The 25,386-nt window shown below is 32.2% G+C and overlaps 1 protein-coding gene and 1 long non-coding RNA gene across 2 annotated transcripts; one reads left to right on the top strand and one right to left on the bottom strand.

Moving 5' to 3' along the window:
• The first annotated feature begins 10,694 nt into the window (after positions 1-10,694).
• LOC120208301 (putative transcription factor bHLH086) lies at positions 10,695-12,527 on the top strand. Its single transcript, XM_039207606.1, has 6 exons — positions 10,695-11,228; positions 11,320-11,433; positions 11,523-11,588; positions 11,673-11,738; positions 11,820-11,923; positions 12,491-12,527. The coding sequence occupies exons 1-6, from the start codon at positions 10,695-10,697 to the stop codon at positions 12,525-12,527; spliced, it is 921 nt and encodes a 306-aa protein (XP_039063537.1).
• Positions 12,528-16,172: 3,645 nt separating this feature from the next.
• Positions 16,173-21,897, bottom strand: LOC120208316. The gene is made up of 3 exons (XR_005524305.1): positions 21,765-21,897; positions 16,401-16,407; positions 16,173-16,182 (listed from the first exon to the last, which is right to left on the bottom strand). It is a non-coding gene; the product is annotated as an uncharacterized LOC120208316 (long non-coding RNA).
• Positions 21,898-25,386: the final 3,489 nt, after the last annotated feature.

Genomic DNA, 25,386 nt, shown 5'->3' with positions numbered 1-25,386 from the left:
ATAATTTATCTCATTAAAAGTTAAATGCCAAAGGTACTTGGATGAGAAATTATGAGAATACTTCGGTTCGGTGAAATTACAAAAATACCCTTATGTTGTAAAAAGTCAAGAATTGTCCCTGGAAGTTGAATAATAACTCTGAAAAGACATATTGATCCGATGAAACTACTGATGTGCATAGAAAATGCTAGTTTTGCTTAAAATTCTGGATAACTGATTTTTAACCCCAGGATGGCTTATACAAGATACTAGACGTTCGATAAGGAATTATTTCAAGTTTAGAGATTATCCGGGAAAACAATTAACCCTAGGGTCTTTAAATTATAAGTATCCTTGTTAAGAGTTTTAATACCAAAATTACATGGTTAAGAAATCACGAAATTTACCCTTGAGAGGTAAAAGTAGCCCGAATTAACCCTGAATGAGAAAATACCCGAGATGTCAAGCCTAAATCGATGAATTACTAATTTCATCGTTAATTTCACACTTTTATACATAAAATTCCTAATAATTCGTTCGTAACATCTGGGAACGATGATGAACTTACATGATGTATTGTCCCTATGGGTCATGAACCACGAATTAAATATATTGACAATTCTTGATATTGTTGCAATTTGGAAAGGAAATATAGATTATTGGAATATCTGCTAGTCTCCTTAAGATCTATTCAGTGATGATTCTGAAGATGATCTGTGGACAAGAATTGTTTTTGCTAAAGAGTGAATACCTTAGAAGGGAAATGAATTGACCAGTCAACAGACATTAGTTATAGGAGTTGTTCAGCTTGAGTTGTTCGATAATCCGATCGATCGAAATGGATTGTAAATGTACTGAATCTTCGTTTTCCCTTATCAGCTCAACTCACTTCGATCATATCTGAAAACACAATTAACTCAGATGCAAAGGATTATGAATACCCTTGATTGTTTGGGTAATGGAATCACTCTCAGTATATCTGAATCTAGAATTATTCTGTATAAAGGTTCCTGAGCACTTTCTTGATGCACCTAAATCATAGCGGGATTCTAAGGTATCAACTTTAAATGTCTAATTAGATCAGTTAGTAATCTATTCCTTTCAATAGGACCTCGTTCCTGGAATCCGATCAAATAGCATAAGTTTCATGTTATCCATACCGATAACAACCAAGTGCCTCTGAAAAATACCTGGATCCTCTAGTGTGTTCCACATGTACTACATGACGGTTTTATATGTTTTGAAACGAGTTTTAATGAAAGTATTGATTTACTGGTTTATAAACCATGTCAACATGGTATGTATTCTCCGATTATGGTTTTCACCGAAAAATATGAATTGTTCCTAATTTATGGAATCATTGATATTATTGGTTTATTAACTATGGTTTTATGTTTTCACTGGTTATACTCGAAATGTTTTATTGGGATATTATATGGGTATAATGGAGGCCTATCTATGATCAATCTGGTAAATCCTTACAGACCTAAGGTGATCCTTGGGTAGGCTCTCAGGCCCCAAGGCACTCCCTTGGGTTAATCATGGGACTACTTATGGTGTACAGGTGGAGATCAGTTATACGGTTTATTTCATTATCACGATTATGACATATTACTGGATCACGATCCAGATATTACAATTTATGGCTAAAACTGATTTATACTGGATTTTTATATGGGTAGGATTATGGAGTATGGAGGTACAACCTTGATCCAGCTAGTAAATCCTTACGAACTTAAGGATGCCATTGGGTAGGACCATAGGCCACAAGGCATGCCCTTAGGTTGGCTCCCTTTGCTATGTGCTTAGGGAAGCCTCATGGACACAGTTCTGGGGAATTGCATAATGGAGTTTGGTTGGAGGGTTTTGTTATGATTGGAAAAGATTTATATCTTTTCACTGGTTTTGAATGGAACATGCTATACATCCTATTCGATCTCCTGAAAACTTGATACTATGAATACTTCATATAAACTAAGATCTTCATGGCTTCTACACTATGAATTACCAGTGGAACCCCAGCTTATCCCGAAAACCTGTATATGTAACTATTTTAAAGAAGGAAATTCTATGGCTTTCCATTTATTTGCATGTCTTGTAGCATCATCTGGTAGTATAGTATTACTGAGCTTCCCAAAGCTCACTCTATTATTCATCATTTCAAGTTAAAAGAATCGTACCAGTGTAGCTATCGAAATCAGTAAGGGAGTTCCTCAGGCGTTACTTGCAGAGTATGATACATGTGATTAGGGGGCATGTAGGTTGTATTTTATTATATATACGAGTCTGAAAATATGTTTTATTTTGGAATACTGATAAATTTTACTTGTGTATTCATAAATCATTTTATGAGTTTACATGTTTTAATAAAAGTTTTAAATTTTCTGAGATTTTTACAATGGGTTGCTTCGGTGGCCCTAATGTGACACCCCTGATTGGATCGGGGCACCCGCATTGGTCTGGGGGTGTTACATTTAGTGGTACGAGAGCTTAGGTTGAGTTAAAATTTTCAAGTAGACCAACCAATCGAATGTCAAAAGATGTTTGATCAGTACATGCCCCTAGACTACAACCGTACTCTCTGAGCCAAAACTCTGATGTTAAGAAATCATTTTGTATTAAGTATACCAAAACATCTTATCTGTTATGACTCAATCTGAGCAAAAATTGAAGTTACCCCGTGAGTAATGTGGGAGATTAGTCATTTTTGTATTTTGAACTGACTCACAACCTAAATTTAAGTTGTTAAGCTCAAACGCTTTGTAATAATAAACCCATAATCAACCTTTAAAAGTAAAATTTTGAGATTAAGATATGTTACTAAGTAGATTGGAGAATAAGGTATTTGGTTCAAACCTAAACAAGGTGTTATGCCTCAAAAGGTTATACACTGATGTACTGAATTGAAGAATTTCTAGAATAATTCTTGTTATGTTTTTATGAGATTGAAACCCAATAGATATAGAGTAATGTGCCTCAATGATTTGACTTGTATGAGATTAAAGTAAATGTTCGAATACTTGGTAAAAGTGTATATCTCGAGGTGATGCTACTAGTATAAAATAAAACATTTATGTTTGCATGTTGCACTAAAAGTAAACATGTATTATTCTGATTAAGGATTTATATTTAAGATAAGTTTGGTTTTGCGAGGATAATTCTGTACAAATTTTAGAACTTTGAAAAGAAAAAGTTCTACCTGGAACTCTTATTCAGCTGGTTAAGGATTAGTAGAGGACTCGTAATTTTGCAAAAGCTACCAGAAGATATTGAAGAATTGTTAAAATCTTCACTTATGCATGAAGAAATTTTTTTAAGGGAAGGAGAGTTGTCACACCCCAATTTAGAGGTTATGTTTCTTCTAGATTAAATATGAAGATTAAAGTAACAGTTTAATTAAAGTATCGGGTTCAAAAGAATTATGGAGAAAATTCATAGACTGTAGTTATAATTTTTCCCTCCCTTGGTTATTATAAATTTAAGAGATTTATAGAATACATTAGTTTATTATTGTGAAATAATATGAAGTTTGGTTGGCAAATAATTTTTTTATTTGGCTACTATTTTATTCAAAAAAATTTGAGGGCTACTCCATAAGAGATATTTTTCTTAAGTAAGGGGGAAGTTTGTTTTAAAAATAGGGAATAAGGATGATGAAGTAGGGATCTTTAACATTACTTCATTGGTTCTTCAAAACGGTGAACCAAAGTAGGAGATTGACCAAACCAATAGAGTATCAAGCTAAACGTCCTAAGTCACCTCGTTGAACCACATTATCCTTTGATCAGCATCCTTGCAGCAGTCGAGATACAAATTACCACCAAGCATAGACGAGATCCAATAGTACCAACAATCGATGATGTGAGCTCCATCATGTGTACCATTTAATCATCTGTAGAACCACCATTAACAACTATAATGTATCAACTCAAGACAGAGAAAAATAAAGTTGGATGTCGGAAAGAGCTGGGGTTCTATTTTCGATGTTGGAAGTATTATTTTAAAGATCCCAACGGTGAGAACACTTCTCTTGGTGATGGGAAGCACATATCTCCAAGCCAGCTCCATCTGAAGGTGAACGATGACAATAGAGTTATTTTTAGTTCGTGGGTACGAAAACATTTTTGGTAGATTTGCAGCTATTTATAAATATTCTCGATGATCAGAGGCTAGATTTGTGATAAAGAGAATAAGGCGATTCGAATGGTATATTTTCTGTTTCGACTGATGCTCAGTGACAACGACCGATGTGGTTGCCATTGACTGTTAATGGCAGCCGATGATCGGCCGTTGGAATATACTTACTTGAGATATGAAGAGCATAGGAGAATAAAAGAAAAAATAGAAATGGTGGAAGGTTGCGTGAAATGAAAAAGTGGTTTTATAATTACTTTTGAAAATCACGTGTTTGTGGGGTGTTGGGAAAGTAAGATGGGCAAATCATAGTTTTAGTCCTCTATGTTTGGTAAGGTTCTAACTTGTCTTTTAGTTTTAATAAAATTTTAACCAAGCTATGATAATTTAAATTAATTCGATTTAGTATCTGATTTTAGTTATTAAATATTTTAAGGACTCTAGAAGTTTTTAGTTTTATCATTTCGGTTCCCAGACTATTAAATTAATTTCTAATAATAATTTTTTATCATGAGGGGAATTATATTGGATTCAAGTTCGTATATTTGATGGTCCTAGTTCATGAGATAAAAATTGGAAGCTCGACCTAGTACCTCTCGATCCATCCATATGCTTTGCTATGTATCCGAGACATTATGGGTCGTGGAATTAAAGTTTGAGAGCGATCGAATGGAGTTTAAATGTTCGATCGATGGAGCACAAAAATCGATGTAATACATTACTATTGTTTCATGATTTATGGAACATGTTAGTTTTGGTAAATGCATTAATGAAAAATGTTCGGTCTCATCCGGGTAGTTAATTAATTCCTACACTCGATTCAAATACGGTAAAAATTCGGTAACTGAATATGGATCAGATGCCTAATATAAGAAATTAGGGGACAGTTAGAACTAAATTACAAGTTCTATGATTAAGTGATAAAGCAATCAACCCCTGGATCAATAAATTATAATTTATCTCATTAAAAGTTAAATGCCAAAGGCACTTGAATGAGAAATTATGAGAATAATTCGATTAGGTGAAATAAAAGAAAATACATTTATGTTTTAAAAAGGAAATAATTGTCCCTAGAAGTTAGATAACAACTCTGAAAAGACATATTGATTCGATGAAACTACTGATGTGCATAGAAAATGTTAGTTTTGCTTAAAATTCTGGATAACTGATTTTTAACCCTAGGATGGCTTATACAAGATACTATACGTTCGATAAGGAATCATTTCAAGTTTAGAGATTATCTGAGAAAACAATTAACCCTAGGGTCTTTAAATTATAATTATCCTTGTTAAGAGTTTTAATACCGAAATTACATGGTTAAGAAATTACAAAATTTACCCTTGAGAGGTAAAAGTAGCCCGAATTGACCCTGAATGAGAAAATACCCGAGAAGTCAAGCCTAAATCGATGAATTACTAATTTCATCGTTAAGTTCACACTTTTATACAGAAAATTCCTAATAATTCATTCGTAACATCTGGGAACGATGATGAACTTACATGATGTATTGTCCCTATTTTCATGACCACGAATTAAATATGTTAACAATTCTTGATATTGTTGCAATTTGGAAAGGAAATATAGATTATTAGAATATTTGCTAGTCTCCTTAAGATCTATTCAGTGATGATTCTGAAGATGATATATGGACAATAATTTTTGGTGTTACAGAGTGAAAACCCTGGAAGGGCAATGAATTGACCAATCAACAGGCATCAGTTCTGGGATTTGTTCAGCTTAAGTTGTTCGATAATCCGATCAAACAACATGAATTGTAAATGTCCTGAATCTTCATTCTCCCTTATCAGTTCAACTTACTCTGATCATATCTAGAAACACAAGTAACTCAGATGTAAAGGATTTTAAATACCCATGATTGTTTGGGTAATGGAATCACACTCGATAAATCTGAATCTAGAATTATTTTGTATAAAGGTTATTGAACACTTTCCTGATGCGCCTGAATCATAGAATGATTCTAAAGTATCAACTTTAAATGTCTAATTAGATCAATTAGTAATCGATTTCTTTCAACAGGACCTCGTTTCTGGAATCCGATCAAACCGCATAAGTTTCATGTATCCATACTGATAACTACCAAGTGCCTCTGAAAAATACCTGGACCTCTAGTGTGTTCCACATGTACTACATGACTGTTTTATATGTTTTAAATGAGTTTTAATGAAAGTATTGATTTACTGGTTTATAAACCATGATAACATGGTATGCATTCTCCGATTATGGTTTTCACCGAAAATATGAATTGTTCCTGATTTATGGAATCATGGATATTATTGGTTTATGAACTATGGTTTTATGTTTTTATTAGTTATACTCGAACTGTTTTATTGGGATATTATATGGGTAGACTAGAGGTACAACGCTGATCAATATGGTAAATCCTTACGGACATAAGGTGGTCCTTGGGTAGGCTCTCAGGCCCCAATGCACTCCCTTGGGTTAATCATGGGACTACTTTTGATGTACAGGTGGAGATTAGTTATATGGTTTATTTCATTATCACGATTATATCATATTACTGGATCACGATCCATATATTACGATTTACGACTAAAACTAATTTCTACTGGATTTTTATATGGGTAGGATTCTGGAGTATGGAGGTGCAATCCTGATCCTTCTGGTAAATCCTTATGGACTTAAGGATACCCTTGGGTAGGCCTATAGGCCCCAAGGCATTCCCTGAAGTTGGCTCCCTTTGTTATGTGCTTAGGGTAAGCCCCATGGACGCGGTTATGGGGAACTGCATAATGGAGTTTGGTTGGAGAGTTCTTTTATGATTTTAAAAGATTTATATCTTTTCACTGGTTTTGATTGGAACACACTAGACATCCTATTCGATCTCCTGAAAACTTGACACTATGAACGCTTCATATGAACTGAGATCTTTATGGCTTCTACTCGATGAACTACAAGTGAAACCCCAACTTATCCCGGAAACTTGTATATGTTCTTATTTTAAAGAAGAAAATTCTATGTATTTCTATTTATCTACATGTCATGTAGCATCATCTGGTAGTATTGTATTACTGAGCTTCCCAAAGATCACTCTGTTATTCATCATTCTAGGTTATAAAAATCGTACCAGTGCAGCTATCGAAATCAGTAAGGGAGTTCCTCCGGCGTTGCTTATAGAGTATGGTACAGGTGATTAGGGGGCTTGTAAGTTGTATTTTGTTATATATATATGAGTCTTAAAATCTTTTTTATTTCAGAATACTGATAAATTTTACTTGTGTATTCATAAATCATTTTATGAGTTTACATGTTTTAATAAAAGTTTTAAATTTTTCGAGATTTTTACAGTGGGTCACTCTGGTGGCCCTAATGTGACACCTCAGATTGGATCGGGTCACCCGCATCGATCTGGGGGTGTTACTTAGACCAAGAGGGTGATCAGAGATAATCGTCTCTTAATTTTTTTAAATTATTATATATATTTTTATTAATAATCTATCTTTTTCTTTAGAATTTTATAAGTTCATCATGCTAAAAATGTTTTTAACATGAAATTGTGCATATGTTCCGATAACGCGAGAGTCTTTCGACCCTAGATATATATATATATATATATATATATATATATATATGGGTATTTAGTTTTAAAGTCCTATATAGGGATGTGAAATCATGTAATCATTCAGATTTTTGTTAGATAATGCCAAGTCAGGTCAAATCAGATATGAGTAATGTTAGGTCAATTTAATAGTTAGACTTGGATCAGGTGGGGTTTAGGTCAAATCAGTTTATGTTATTTTCAAGTTGATTTGAAATCAAATTCAGTTCGGGTCCGGATTGGGTTAATTTCACTTCGGGTAGTTATCAATTCAGGTCAAAATGGTTTCGGTCTAAATTAACTAAATATCATGTTAATTCAGGCTCGAATGGACTTCAGGTCGGATCTCATTCAAATCAGGTCTCATTTTTGGGTTAATTATTTTACGACTTTTATGAACGTTGAATTGTAATTTGTAATTGTATAGGATTTGGACTAAATTACAAAAAATATAAATAAATATAAGTTAATTTTGATAAAACGATAATTTTAAGGACTAAATTGAACAAATATGAAATTACAAAATGAAATTTAAATACATTATACAACACATAGGGATGATGGATGAAATCGAAACAATTGTAAAATGTGAACTTGAAATTAATATAAAAATGAACTAAATTGCTTCCATTTAAAAGTTGGTGAATAAAAGTTTATAGGGTTTGGAGATTATGATATAATTTATAGAGTTTGAAATGAAGTTTATCATGTGATTCAAAGGGTTTGGAGTAAATTACAAAAACATAAATAAGTATGCACCAATTTCAGATAAAAATATAATTTTAAGGACTAAATTAAACAAACATGAAATTAAAAAATTGAAATTTAAATAAAGTAAACATGTAGGAATAAAATTGAAACAATTGTAAAATGTAAAGCTAACATTAATATAAAAATGAACTAAATTGCATTTATTTAAAAAGTTGGTGGACAAAAGTTATAAGGTTTTGGAGATTATGATATGATTTATAGGGTTTGAAATGAAGTTTTTGATGTGATTATAGGTCTGGAGTAAATTACAAAAATATAAATAAGTCAATTTTCGTTAAAATATAATTTTAAGGACTAAATTGAATAGACATTAAATTACAAGCTATAATTTAAATAAATTAAACAACACGAATGAATCAGATTAAAACAATTATAAAATATAAAGCTAAAATTAATGTCAAATTAAACTAAAATTGCATTCATTTAAAAAGTTGATGAAAAAAGTTTAACATCTTAATCAAAATTTTGTTTTAGAAAATATTATACAAATATATTAATTCATGAAAATGTATGTATGAGATGCATGTATGATATATGTATTATGTAGAACATGCATATATGTATGATGTATGTAGAACCTATATCATGTATATATGTAAAATGTATGCATTTATGTATGATGCATGATTATATGTATGTATACATTTAGAATATGTGAGAATGTATATATAATATATAGATGTATGTATGATGCATGCATTACATGCATGTATATATACAAGTAGACATGAATGTATGCATACATGTAAACATGTATATATGTATTTAATACGTATATACATGCATCAATACATACATATCATACATATATACATATATATATACATACATATATATCATTATCGTATATACCCCTTAAAGGTGCAACTAATCAAGTATGTCTTTCATGTTAATCAATAAAATTGATTATAATACCCCACAATTTCATCTAATGACCAAAACAAAAAATTTAAAAGTTTAGTGGCTAAATTATAAATTTGGATAAAGTTAATGGACCAATGTGTTCTTTAAAAAGTTATATAATCTAGTCCCGTAAATGAATAGTTCATCCCATGAATGACATTTATGTGGGAATCAGATTTTTTGTACATATTTTGAATTAAAAGCTATAAAACGATAAAGTTTGAGAAAAATCAGGATAATCGAATCAAATCAGATTTTTAAGATATTTGGAAGGATGATAAAGCAATGTTAAGAATTTCATTTCCATAACTTAATTTGGAAGGATTTAACATGGGTCATTGGATTTAAGATAATTTTTCCATGTTGAATATGAATTGTCGGATTTAAGTGAATAGATTGTAATTTTTGGAAATTTCAATGACAAAATTGGAATTTGTTCATGATGATGTAAGGGATGATGAAAGCATGGTAATTTAGTAATTACCATGAAATTCAAGAGTAAATTGGTAAAGAGATTTAATTTTAAGGTTAAAGTGTTAATTTAGCATTTAATGAATTTTTAATTCATTTATTTAATTAAAGCAAGATGAAGAAATTTCAGGAAATTGATACATCTTTCTCTCCATGGTCGTGAGGTTCCTATAATATCGAGATCAAAGAAAGCTAGAATCACTAAGGGTGCGTTTGGTTCACGGAATGTAAGATTACCAGTGGGAATAAAAGATTACCAGGGAATATGATTACTGGGAATGTTACATTACTGTGTTTGGTTAGTTTGGCAGGAATGTAAGATTACAGTGTTTGGTTGAAGGAATAAAAGATTACTGGAATGTATATTTTTACCAAATTGTCCTTCTTCTATATTTGTTTTTTAAAGTGAAATTCTAAATATTTAAATAAAAATTATTTATATAAAAATTTTATTTTTTGATAATATATTACTTGAGTATTTAAATATATCTAGTATTATTTTAATTTTAATTAATATTAAATTTTACATAATTTATGTAAAAATATATTAAAAATGAGTTTTTGTTATGTAACGAATGAGATAATACTTGAGTAAGAATACAAATGTAAATTAAAATTCAAACTCTGTATCTTTATTTTGAGAAATTATGATTATCAGTTTTTATTTTATTATAACGAGAACCACATTACAAAATGTAGCTAGCTAATTCATTAAAATCTTCTTCGATCGACCTTCCAGCTAACAATCCCGTTGCAATCATATTATATTATATAAATTGCTATTTCATTGCATCTATGCAATAACACCAGTATTTAATCTGCAGGTTTCTTGTAGACCTTGTGGAGAAGTTGTGTTTCAATGGCACTTGCCAAGGACCCTACCTGCTCTCTTCAATCCTCTGAGCCTTACAGATTTGATGAAGGAGGTGACTTGAAAAAGCCTGGTGGGATTATCAAGAATTTTCCGATGACTATTTCGGATTCCGATGGTTTCATGTTCCGGTCACCCAAGGAAGTTTACTCTTCGATAAACTTCAAAAGTTCAGTGTATGATGGTTTCATTCATGAGACTAATTGTGGATCTCTGCTTAGCTTTGAGCAAAATGACAAGGCTCTCCAAAGCACTTACTTGAAAACTAGCAGTCACAGAGATGATTATTCGACGTGGGAGGGTGGTTTGAGTCCGAATTATCAATGGAATCCGATGATCACGAAGAGCGGTACCGATCCTTGCCTGCTGGAAGATTTTAGCTGCTTTGAAACTGCCAGCAGTTTTAGTTCCATAACAAAAGAAAACAATGGAGATTGGTTCTACTCTGAAGCAGCAGTGGTTGCTGATAGTATCCCGGAGTTGCAATCACCCGAAGCACCTGGCGTCAAGCGTCCGAATACAGTATTGTTCTTTTCCATTCAATCCAAATAATTAACAGTCAATTCATAAGAAAGCTACTGATTTAACTGCCGATATATTTGGTATTTTATAGGGAGACAACAACCAAGCTTTGAAGAAACAGTGTAGCAACGAAGCTAAGAAGGAGAAAACTAAGTCCGGTCCATCAAAGGACCCCCAAAGTATTGCCGCAAAGTTTTGTCGACATGTATTTTCAGTAAATTTGGTTAAGTTTGATCAAAAAGTAATCAAAATCCAGAATGAAAATGAACATATAGAGATTGTTTCCATAACCAGAATCGACGTGAGAGGATCAGTGAGCGGTTGAAGATACTACAAGAACTGGTACCCAATGGCTCCAAGGTAAAGAAAATGATATTTGCAATTGCATTCATGGTAAAAGCTGGAGACTGTATATATGTATGTATCTTATTGCTCATTTCACAGGTTGATCTGGTTACCATGCTGGAGAAAGCAATTAGTTATGTCAAGTTTCTTCAGTTGCAAGTGAAGGTGAGAGATTTTCAGCTTCTAATCATTGGGTTTTATAACAGATCTTTAACTTGAATTAACCATTGCATATGATAAATGCAGGTGTTGGTAACAGATGAATTTTGGCCGGTTCAAGGTGGGAAAGCTCCTGATATTTCTCAAGTTAAGGAAGCCATTGATATGAGTTTTTGTTCACTTGATTCTTGGTTTGTTAAAATAAATTTATTTAACTTGATATTGACATAAACTGATAATACATGTGACATAAACGTAATCATATATGTTGGTTATATTATATACACACAAAATTCTTCAAGTCAAAAGATTGACATATACTTGGCTAAGCTACACAAAAAAGTTGGGACCATATTCTAAAGTCATAATCAAAAAGAGATCGACATAATTGTAGAAGGACGACAGTCAAAATGATGGTTTAAATTGACGGCATTCAACCAATTGCTTAATCACATAATCTTTCTTGAATTCTTTCGGCAAAGAAAAGAAGAAATCTACCTTGTGCGCATCTTTGCTCATATACTCTCCTGCAGTAAGTATTTCATCAGTGGAAAGTCCTTCAATTTTCATGATTTCAGTGAAAATCGACATTCTTCGATCATTTCCTTCTGCCTCATTTTTCAATAAAGCAGTAATATCCTTAATTTCTTTGGAAGTTTCTCGGTATGCAGCACCGAACTTACTTATCTCCTGTACAAGCTCGGTTAACCCATCATCACTTCGAGACCTTTTCTTGCTAGCTACTTTTTTTATTGTAGGGGTAGAGGCAGTAGCATCAGATGTTTGGCAAGTTGAAGCACCAACATCCTCTCTTGATTCAGAATCTCTTACTCCCTCTTCTTCAAGTAATGCATCTATAAATGCATTGTCTTCAACATCAATATGTTCCACTGCATCAGCTGCTGTCTCCACTGCTATTCCTGTAGCTCTTTCTTTTCCAAATATATGAACAAAGTCATCAAAGAATGGAAATGACTTGTTTCTCAATCCAGCAGCAGTTGGATGACTCTACAATATAATAAAATCGCAAATTTAATAAACCTTACAAAGCTAAGTAGATAACAAAGAGTATAAAAAGAAGATAAATTCAATTAAAATACTTACTCTAACCCAATCATCAAACACATCCTTTGGTGCAGTTAAACATTTTTCTTCTTCATTCCAACCGAATCCACTTCCAATATTCAGCATTTCAGATAAAGCATTGTATTGTCTTTTGAGTAACTTCACTCTAGATTCAATATGTGGATGGGCCCTAATTTGTGATGTTGGAAGCTTGATTTCTAACATCTTTTCAAGATTAGATAGATAACCTGATCTAAATGTTCCATTATCAGCTTTCTAATGTGGGTCTTCAGCCAAAATGTGTAAACATTCAACAAGTGCAACATCCTCCTCTTTAGTCCATGTCCTTTTAGTTACTAAAGACTTAATCTTTCTAGATGTCAGCGATTTTCCCCCCCTTTGAGATTCCATATTTGATGTTGACATATTTCTCTTCGAAACAATCTAAGAATATGTATATAAAAAATGTATAACATAACATAAAACATGTCATCATTGTCAATACTAATCATAAAAGAAATTTAAAATAGTAACATAATATAAATCAAATGTAGTGAATGACATAAGTAATGAATGTCCATAACAAATAAAATTCAAATTTTATATAAGAGAAATACATAAAATTTAATAAAGTTTATGCCATAAAATATAAAGATGTCAAATACATGAAAGTAATAACCACTAACATTAGATAAAATAGAAGGTGTAAGTCATACATAACATAAAATAACATCTATCCTAAAGTACGTGACGCCAACCAACTAGTAAACATGTCTTCTGCTAATTTGTCTCTCCACTCAGTCCAAGCACTGCTTGGCTCATAATGTCTAATCATTTCTACTTCATCAATCTCTTCAACATGCCTACTATCTTCAGTACATTCAGATTCAATAGGATCGATTGGCATCTCATATCTTATGAAATTATGGAGAAGACAATAAGCTGAAATGAGTCTACATTGTGTTTTCACTGGATAAAATGATTTTTCCCTTAAAATTGCCCATCTCGCTTTCAATATGCCAAAGCATCTCTCAATGCAATTCCTAGCTTGAGAATGTTTCATGTTGAAATATTCTTGAGGGGTGGTAGGTTCCTTCTCTCCAATCATTCAAGTGGTATCTTTGACCTCTATATGGTGCAAGAAATCCATCTCCATTCATGTATCCAACATCACATAAGTAGTAACACCCTATATTATTTTAATTTAAAAAATAAATTAATATACAAAACTTGTAAGAATTTTACATTCTTATATATATATATATATATATATATATATATATATATATATATATATATTAATGACCTAATAATTTACCTTGTGGAACATTTAAACCATTTCTTCTACTAATGGCATCTCTGAGTATTATACCATCAGCTGCAGAACCTTCCCACCCAGGTAAAACATAAACGAATTGCATGTTTGGTGTGCAAACACCAAGTACATTTGTCACAATTTCATTTTTTCTTGTTCTGTATCTAGGTTTATCGATTACAGCTACATTGGCCTTAATATACGTTCCATCTAGAGCACCCAAACATCCCTATATTCATCAAATAAAGTTAAATTTCATTATTACTATCCATTTATGTAGCATTACTAATTAACTTAAAAGAAAGTTTAGAATTATGATACAATACCTTAAACCATTTCCATCTATCGTCTGTTGAATTATCTTGTATCGGTTCTGGTTTTCTAAAAAGGATCGGATGTAGTTTCAAGACTGAAGCTAACACTGTATGGAGAACTCTACTAATTGTTTCACCAGATCTTACTGTTTGACGTTTTAAAACTCTAATCTTAATATGGTGGGATATAATATGAAGGAAAATAATAACCATTTCTTCTATAGACATATATCGACTCTCTTTTAACCCACCTTGACTTTGTAATAGGTGACACAATTTGATAAATGCTCTCCTATCCATTCGACAATTATCAACAATTTGTCGATCACTTTCAAATACAATTTTATGTAAATTAAGTGATCTAATATTATGTCTATGAAGTCTTTCATGTGCATAAGTTATTTTAGGTCGATTTTTATATTTTCTAAGAATAACTGAAATAATCATAAGCATATGACACACAATCTCCATCATTTGTAGTTGTAAAATAAGAATTGTGGCGATATGCGTCTTCTTTCGCATTGGTAAACGAGCCATAACTGTTATTATGAACAAGCATTTTAATATTAGAAAATAATAATATTTAACAAGAACAATTGTTTGTCATCACAATAAAAATAATTGAACACAATAAAAATGGCACTATAATAAAATGATGATAGAAGAGCAACTATGTCAATACAGTTCAGCAAGTTACTGTAAAACAAGTAGGTCGCCACACATTTATTTGTTTGCTTTTAAACCTCAACCTGTTTCACCCATAAAAACAACCCTATTAACCATTTTCGGGCAAAATCTAGATAATTTTCGGGCAAGAGTATATTTGAACATTTAAGACTGAGACAAGAAAATATAGAAATCCATATTTGAACAACCCTATTTGAATTGAAAAATGCAAAATCTAGAGCCTATGAGTAAATGCTTGCAATCTAATCCAATGGTTAGACTGGAGATAAGAAAACATAGAAATCCAGATTTGCACAACACTAAACAATGTAGTGTCTAAAAGTAGGTTTTAGAATTATATAAAGAATTATACGTTGCAAAATGAGCTGTTGGATTTCCTAAGGTTCTTCTTACTTATTCATGTACAAAGACAATTTGTGGATATATAGTCTAGAGTCTGCCAGTACTTCTTGACAGATCAACAAAATCGTTTGTTAACAATACTTTAGCATCCTAAACTACAAGCTTTTTGATACGTCAATTTAAATTATATTTAGAGCCTATCACAATTTAAAAATAAATAAAACAAGTGAGGCAGTGATGGGATGGATTCATAATTCCTTTTCATTATTTTCCTTTTGAAATTTTGGGTTAGTCGTAAGATGTATTTTAAGAGTTTGTTTAATCATGGCAAAAAGCACAGTAGTGGTTTCCACACCAATTATTTTAGTTCTCCATATATGTATCTTTGCTTCAAAGGTTAGTATATCATCTTAATAAAATCACGTGTTCATTTTACATAAATTAACTTCGTACTTATAAAAGTACATGAGCAGTGTATTTTTAAGGATGCCAAAATCTAGAGCCTATGAGTAAATGCTTGCAATCTAATCCAATGGTTAGACTGGAGACAAGAAAACATAGAAATCCAGATTTTCACAACTCTATACGATGTAGTGTCTAAAAGTAGGTTTTAGAATTATATAAAGAATTATACATTGCAAAATGAGCTGCTGGATTTCCTAAGGTTCTTCTTACTTATCCATGTACAAAGTGAATTTGTGGATATGTAGTCTAGAGTCTGCCAGTACTTATTGACAGATCAACAAAATCGTTTGCTAACAATACTTTAGCATCCTAAACATATGTAAGAACTTCCAACCTCAAATTTGAATTAGAAAATGGCAGGTTTTACCTTCAAATTCCATCATATTCTACCGTAGAAGTTCAGAAAAAGAACCTATTTCTGTTAAGTAATTACAATGAAGCATATAAACTAAATTTATGTGGTGGTAGAGATGAACAAACACAAAAACTTACATCACAACATACCATACATAACCACACCGCCGATCCTAACACTCCCCCGACAACACAATAATAAACCAAAACCGGACACGCCATTAAAGAAATAGAAACTGAAAGTTGTTCAAACACAAACAGCAACAACAAGAAAGAGAACCAACACCTCTAACTTAATATCAGCAGCAACCAAAGCTTGAGTAAAGACACGAACTGAGACAAGAGATACTCTCTAATTGAAGCTAATCGAAAAGGATGACAAAAGCTCGAAAAACTGAAGAGCACAACAGATTAATGAAAAATCATAGAAAGCAAGCAGAACGACCAGAATAAACTAGCTCCCTCATTGGCTAATCTACCAACATATTCGTAAAAGGACCAAAGCAAAAAACCCAGAGCATAAAAACTACTCCAGGCTACCCAGGTATACCAAAATTTCTAAACATAGCAGCAGACGACAGAAACAACACCACGAACAAATACTCCTGGATGCACATAAGACAAACAAAACTGGAAACAAACAACGGATTATTCGCAATCGCATAGACGATTCAAGTTAGACCCAACTTCAATGTAAAAGATTTACAGTCCCGTAACTTGAACAATTGATTACTTGGATTATTTGCGCAGAAAAAGAAAAAGAATCCTAGACTACCAGTAAGCTCAAATAAAAAATATGGAGGTCGAATTCAGGAGAAGTTGTTGAAACTAGACTATTAGAAAAGAATCAAAAGCAAAGGAAAAATTGAAAGCAAAGGAAAAGAATCAAAATCAAAGGAAAAATTAAAAGCAAAGGAAAATAATCAAAATCAAAAGTAAAGTAACATTACTGGGAAATTAAAAGAAAATGAGTGGTGGAAATCTTACCAGGAAAATTCTCAGCAAAGGAATTAGACAGAAGCGAGGTCGGGGAGAAGATGAGAAGAAAGGGTATTTTAGCCCAAATGCCCAGGAATAAAATAAAACCTATGTAATATATGGGAATGACATTCCCAGTAAAAGGTCAAAAAAATTACTGTTGGAAATAAAATAATACCTTCAAGTGGGAATCATTCTAATCCAAACGTGGGTATAACAGCCCGGGAAAAGAAAAATACCACAAGTAAACAAGATTTCCATAATCCAAACGCCCCCTAAATAAGGTTACTAGTGAGACATTTCAAGTGAGTGCACCTTACTTATTTATTATAAGTATGACATGAGGAAGACTTGCGATGAGTCAACCTCGAATGACTTAAAGAGAGATTGAGGTCAATTAGTTTTATTATAATTCATACTATTATGTTTAATGATTTCTTAAGAATGATTTCGGGTATGAATTGCCTAATATATTTTTATATTATATTTTTGATATATTCGTATTTAGGAATACTTTGAAGCTAAAATGATATGTGAATGTGATGGAAAAACCCATTGTATATGTATTGAGATTTTTATTGTGTGATACTTGATTTTGTTAAAACGATTATGATCAGTGAATGATGTATAATACCTGATTGTGATGATGCTAGAAAAGTTTCTCATAAAGATAAATGGTTTAAAGAAAATGCCGATTGTAAATGCATTAAGAGTCATAGGTATAGAGTTAAATCATTATATGTGCAATTCCACGTGGAACTTTATGTGCAACTCTATGTGGCACTTTATATGTAAATTCTACGTGGCACTTTATGTGCAAATCTACATGGCACTATATGTGCAATTCTACGTGGAACTGTATGAGCAATTTTATGCGGCACTGTATGTGCAATTCTATGCGACACTATTTATGCTTCTATGCGACACTATTTATGCATTCTATTTGGCACGAGCTGACGTTTGTGTGACGGTGGTGCCATTATATGATATTGAGCACAAATATGACGTTTGTTTGATTGTGGTGCGTTGGTACTTAACACGTCTTTGACGTCTATGTGACGGTGGTGATAAAGTACCGAGAATACATTTTTTGGCACGCATATGAAGATGGTGCATGCACATATTAGATGATGGTGCGATGTATTCCTTAAAGTGGAACATTGATGATGTGTTCTACAACACTTGTTCATTATAAGTGAATGCTCGTTTGACTCGCATACCTTGCATTCTTAGTGGTTTACATTGGGCTATAAAATGGAAAAGTAAATAATGTAACACCCATTTCTCGTATACGTTTCTGTGTACAAATCACATGTGTCACATGACTTTTTAAAACATTTTCGGATTTGTAAACTAGTAAAATTTTGTTTCTATAAATAAAACATTTTAATGTATTAATAATAAAGCATCCATTAACTTTTAAAATGTAAAATAGTTTTAAATTTCCAACACACTAAATATTACAATCATCATAAGTATAATATTTCCTAGAGCATTATCATAAGTCTATTACTTGCCATATAATAATATCAAAAGTATACATAATTTTCATACATTTACTGATGAGGCAACCATTGATCTATGATGTCAGTTGCACTCCTTACTCCGCTCATAGTAATACCTACGCGTGAAACCAAGACACGCTAAGTTTTCACTTAGTGAGGCATAATAATATAATTGAAATGTAACCAATACATAAGTATATCATAAACTATCAAAATACGAATTAAATCATACAAATCATAATAATACTTAAAACTGGCTTAATAAACCATGTTTCTTTCACATAACCGGTGAAATTGTATTTAGTGTGCCCATCATACCTATCAACATTAATTTTCCATGTTATCCTTTTATTTGCCCAATGTATGTTGAATGAGAATGCAAGGTACATGAGTTGCACCTAAGTGCTGAAATGGTAATCCACAAAATCATTATGAATTCCATGGATGCACACATAGTTCCGAAATGGTCATTCATAAACTCATTATGAATACCATGGTTGCACACATAGTATCGAAAGTACATATAGTACTGATACAAAAATGCAACATATGCATTAAACAAAATCGATCAATAACCATCATACGAAAATGCAACTTATGCATTAAACAAAAACGATCGATAACCATCATACAAAAATGTAACTTATGTATTAAACACAATCGTTTGATAACCATCATACAAAAATGCAACTTATGCATTAAACGAAATCGATCAATAACCATCATACACAAAGTATGTCGAAATGCACCTATGAGTCTCAATGCACATACAATGGGCCTTTAAGTCAAAATTCATAGATTAAACATTTAGTTTTGAAACATCGATAACTGTTAAAACAATATAAAAGTTTATCCATTCATTTTAGAGCAGTTCATGCTCTCAAATTATTCATAAAATCATTTCTATAAACATTATGAAAATATATCAAAATACTGTAAAACATATTTTTATCAAAACATTCGAGGTTGGGTCATCGCAAGTCATCCTCATCTCCTATAAGTACTTAATAATGCATTCAGTTGGTATGCCTCACTGTTATGCCTTAATAATGTCTGAGCATTCTGCTACTTAATCCTTGCCTTTCTGTTTGCTTGACTCAAGAGTTTGATTTTTTCTTTATTTTCAAGTTTTCGTGTTTATTTTATTTTAAGTTTTATTTTTAAACATGCTAAGTACTTTTTTCATGCTTAGCTAATTTTCTCATAAACATAAAGGCTAAGCGACAACTTAATTAAATATTTGAGAATTGAAAAACACTTAACATTTTCAGGATGTCATTCTCAGTTTTCTAAAAAATTCGGATAAGTAATTGACATATCATTTAAAAATCAAAACACTTTCAAATCAAAAAGTCGGCGTTGGTATGATTTAAAGTTGGGAGGAAAGATCGACGAATAGCAAATTCGACTTCCTGTGGACACACTTAGCGGTGGTTCACTAAGGGAAACTTCGATCGGGTTCGATTCTCAGAGAGACAACATAATCCGAGTCAAACTTTTCCTAAACTAAACTGTTTTTTTCACTAACGGCAATTGTTGTGGTTGGTTCAATTAAAAGTTGAATTTCCAAATATTGGCTTTGGGAAAATCGGTTACCAAAGTGGAAAACAAGTTACATGGATAATGCCTTGTAGACTGTAACCGGCGTGAATCCCGAAGTGAAAATCCAATTTCGATGATCAGAAATTAATTGAGTGAAAGCGAGGTCTGAGGTTGCTTTTTACTATAATTATTTTTCAAATATTTGTTTACTTTCTTAATTTTTTTAAAATTATTTTTCCTTATTCAATTTTTTCATCAAAACCAACTTTTATTTACTACTTATAGCCTGGTTTAAGCAATTCAAACAGAAATTTAGGATTTTTCTAAGTCCTTGAGGATCGACCCCTGCTTCTCTTTACTACGTATTTCTTATATTCTATTGGGAAGAAGGAATTTGTTTTGACATCAAAATGATAGTTGTCACCCTCCCCTCCCCTCCTTTCTCTCCCCCTCTCCCTTTCTCTGTCTCTCTCTCCCCCTCCCCTCTGTCTAAAATCTCACAATTTCATCAATTATTACTTAAAAGTCAAGTAAATACCAAATCAGTTCAATAATAAGTCGGATCATTTACAAGTTGAGTCAATTACTAGTCAAGTTGATAATAGATCGGATAATATCAGTTATTTACCAGATTAATCTCGGGTTCAAGTTCATATTAGGTCGGATGCAAGTTAGGTTCAGTTATTATATTATCAGTTCAATTCAGGTTCAAATTGTTATCAGGTCGGGTGTAGGTCAGATTCAGATCCATAATTTCCAGGTCCAACTCGGGTTCAAGACAACATCAATTTAAACTTGAATTGATTTCAGATCACCACCATCTCGGATCACAAACAATTTTATCTCAAGTCGATTTCGGATCACTACTACCTTAGATTACAAACAATTTTAACTCAAATTGATTTCAATCAATTTTATAGGTTGAGTCATTTTTTACCTCTCTTATCTCATATGCTTAATCGGTGCAGTGATGCTGCTGCAAAAGCAAGATATGTGTGGCTAGGGGTGTAAACGAGCCAAGTCGAGCTCGAGTATTGCTGAGCTTGACTCGAACTCGAAATCATTTATAGTAAGCTCGACTCGAAAACTCGCGGGCTAAAATTATCAAGCTCGACTCGAACTCGAAATATAATATTAAAACTTGACTCAAACTCGAAAAGGCTCAAAACTCAAAAAAAATTCAAAAGCTCAATTGAAGCTCGAGACTCAAACTCGACTGAAGCTCGATTTTAATTTCGATTCAAGCTTGATTTTAAGCTCGAATTGAAGCTCGATTCAAGCTCGATTCAAGCTCGAATTGAAGCTCGAATTGAAGCTCGATTCAAGCTCGATTTGAAGCTCGATTTTGAGCTCGATTCAAGCTCGACGGGTTTTATTTTCATGTGCTGAAACTCATCCCCTTTTATACACTTCACTTTACCCCTTATTCCCAACAACCACCGATATAGGATATAACTCACGTGACCAACTGTGTCTGTTTTCTCTGCCCCTTTACATCCAACATCATCTTCGATATCCCCTCAGCCACCACCATCTGTGGTTCCTACTCTGCCCAAACAGTCCATTCTTCCTGCACAACCACCACAATCTTCAACTCCAGTGCAACAATCACTAGCTGCACTTCCTTCTTCCATGGAAACTCAAGTCCAAGTTCCAGCTACAAAACCACCAAAAGACTATCGCTCCAACGTCGAAACTTCCCGTCCTTTTCACAACAAAAGACAAAAATATAAATAACTGTTTTAATGTTTCATGGTGAGCACTTTGGAGGTTGCATTGTCCTAACCAGTTTCGGCGGAAGTAAAGCAAACGCCGGTGGTGAAATCGGATATATTGTAAGCCAGATCCAAGTAAGTTGGGATGGCTAGCTTCAGTCCAAAAGCATCGGAGATGAAATCGGGAGATATTAGGCCATTGCAGAAGCGTCCCGTTGGTTGACCGTTGTAAAAATCACGGTCGTAAGGCAGGAAATTGCTTTTCAAAAGCGTGGAAATCATCACGTTGTTGTTTCCCGAATCCACGGAGGAATCTCCGAACACTATGATGGCTGGGACTTTAGCTTTGGTTGCAGTCGAAAGTGATAGAGATAAAGATACGAAGAGCCAAAGAAAAAATGGAGTAAGACTGCAACAATACATTTCACCTTCACCGCAAGCAGAATTGAGAGGCTTAGGAAACTGGATTCCAAGGTTTAAAAGTTAACACTTTTTCAAAGTTTAATCTAAAAAATATAAATAATTGTTTTAATGTTTCATGGCGAGGTTTGGTGGGGGTTTTGATGGGAAATATTTAAAATTTGTATCTATTGTACCACCTACAATTTGTAGTTATTTCCATAATACAACATGATAAAATGATATAAGTAAACAAATCCAATGAGAAAAGTCCAAATATGGATATTTTAATAACTACCCATGTTGATCAGAATGGGGTTTATATGTGGTAAGTTTTCCGTTGTCTCATCTAATTTATATTTCTAAAATTTTTAAAAATATTAAGTACGTCCCTAATTTTTTTTATCAAGATGCAATCTATCACTGTATGTAATGCACTATTATCATGTGTACTTAACCCTATCATTTAATCGGATTAAGGGTTTAAGGTTTAGGACTTAGATTTTAAGGTTTGGGATTTATAGTTTAAAATTTAGGGTTTAGGGTGTAATCTAACATGTTCTTAATTAAATGAGCTTTTATTTTTCTTTTAGTACCCTATCACATAATCAAATTATAGGTTTAGGGTTTATAACTTATGACTTATGGCTTATGGTTTAGGGTTTATGATTTAGGGTTTGGGAATAGGGTTTAAGATTTATAGTTTAGAGTTTAGGGTTTAGATTTAGAGTTTAGGGTGTAATCTAACATGTGCTTAATTAAATGGACTTTTATTTTTCTTTTAGTAATATACAATGTAATAATTGGACTTAGGTTGCTTAATTAAAAAAAATAAATTTTCAGGGTAGTTGTATTATAGAATTTTTAATATTTTTAAAATTTATAATTATCAATAATTTATTTTTAATAATTTTTTTATAATATAATTTTAAAAAATCTAAAATTATAATATAACAGTTTTTCGAGCTGCTCACGAGCTTTTCGAGTTGAATATCGAGTAGTTCGTTTCGGCTCGTTAAGAAATCGAGTCGAGCTCGAGTTGAGTCCATTCGATCCGAATATTTGTCGAGCCTTGATCGAGTCGATCTCGAATAACTCGTGATCTGTCTCGTCTCATTTACAGCCCTATGTGTGTGACAGTAGTGAAGCTGGTGATGGAGGAACAACATATACAGTAGATGTCAGTGCCCACCGCAGTAAGCATTAATTGTTGATTGATTTTCTTGTTATTTCTTGAAAAAAGAAAATTAATTTTAGTTTTTCAGATAAATTGTATTAATATATATGGTAGCATACATCGGTTCTTTTACACACTAATTTGATTCAAATCTGTTAAGCCAAAATGAGAGCTCTTGGCCATGGCCCTTCATCTCCTACCATCAGTCCCTATCACCAATTCAGTTACAAAGAACACGAAAGCCACGGATTTCGATAATACATATACATAGACTGAAGGGGTAATCGGAGATAAATATTTTTTTAAAATTTTAAATTATTATATATTTTAAATATTTTTATTAATAACATAATTTTGTCTTTAAAATTTTATAAGGTCATCATATTAAAATTAAAAAAAAAATCTAATATAAATTTTACGTCTATTCTGACAACACGAACATCTTTCGACCGCGTATACGTAGGTGAGATATATATACATGTGCAGGTATTCAGTTTTAAAGTCCCATATGCTTAATCAGTGTCGTGATGGTGCTGCAAAAGCAAACTGGTGATGAACAAATGCAGATGCCAGTTCCTATTGGAGTAAGCGTTAATTGTTGATTGATTTTCTTGTTATTTCTTGACATTTCTTTTGTTCTTTTATATTTTTCTCTTTTTTCTTTGTAATCTATATAAATAAAGGCATAAAACAATTATTCTCAATCTTTACATAGATAATCATTTTGTCTCTATCTTTGTTATTTTAAAGCATTTTAGCCCTGAACATTTTATTTTAAAGCAAAATATCTTCTGGTTGGATTAAAATCATTAGTTGACTAACGGTCAATGTTTTCTATTGACGTGGCAGGTCCACAAATGATGTCACATTATCGAAAATAATATTTAAAATATTTCAAAATATATTTTTATAACTGTATATGTAATTCGTTATAGTTATAGTTTATTTTAAAAATATATTTTTGCTGATGTGGTACATAGACTTTTTATGTGTAACTAAAAAGTAGAGGGGCTTTTGGGTCATTTCATTACTGACTCGATGGAAAAAAATGAAATAATTGAATTTATAACTCAAGTTAAATACTTTAATTGACAAAATTGAAAGTTCAATGATATAAACAATTAAATGGAAAAATTCAATTTTCACGTATTTTACCCTTTTATTTATGTCATAATTCCAAAATTAACCTCCAACGTTTGCACAGATAGTCACTTTGCAAAAGCCGGCATTTTAGGCACTAAAATTTAGGGGTGTATCGATTTTGTCACTAAAACATTACTTTTGTAATACTTTTGTCTAGTAGAATATTAGCTCTTCAAAAGTGTTCGAGAAGTTTCCCTACAATCTACTAAGATTTTGCAGAGAATTTACTTACTACATTTATATTTAAATTGTATTTTTTACGTTTTTAACTCAAATCCTTCTTTCAGATACTCAATTTCGGTTCTCATATGATTCTATCTTTTAAGACATCCAAGGTACTCTAAAATTTCATAAATCCATCATTAACTTTCGAGAAACTTTAGAAGATAATATTTTGATCTAAGATAATATCAATCGATGAAAATTCAACTAATTAAACGAATAATAATTTATAAATTTCTTCCTAGAAGACTCATGAGATGTCTAGAAAATGTTACAAGGATTATATTTTATGCTAGGCTGGGAGACTTGATTTAGATTCAATTAAACTTCCATACGGAAGCAATTAACACATAAGGATCCTAATAGGATAATTAAATCAACCAAATCATCCTCATGGAATAATTATTAAAAGTTATAGTAAAAGGAATGAA

Source organism: Hibiscus syriacus, unplaced genomic scaffold (genome assembly GCF_006381635.1).
Source record: "Hibiscus syriacus cultivar Baekdansim isolate YM2019G1 unplaced genomic scaffold, ASM638163v2 tig00016212_pilon, whole genome shotgun sequence".
In the NCBI taxonomy this organism is placed as follows: Eukaryota; Viridiplantae; Streptophyta; class Magnoliopsida; order Malvales; family Malvaceae; genus Hibiscus; species Hibiscus syriacus.
This window is presented reverse-complemented; position numbering and strand designations above follow the sequence as displayed.

Excerpts from the sequence above, each read along its gene's own strand:
- LOC120208301 (XM_039207606.1), top strand. The coding sequence starts at position 10,695 with ATGGCACTTGCCAAGGACCCTACCTGCTCTCTTCAATCCTCTGAGCCT. Across the intron at positions 11,589-11,672 it reads TGGTACCCAATGGCTCCAAG|GTTGATCTGGTTACCATGCT; the intron begins GTAAAGAAAATG and ends CTCATTTCACAG. Across the intron at positions 11,739-11,819 it reads TTCTTCAGTTGCAAGTGAAG|GTGTTGGTAACAGATGAATT; the intron begins GTGAGAGATTTT and ends TGATAAATGCAG.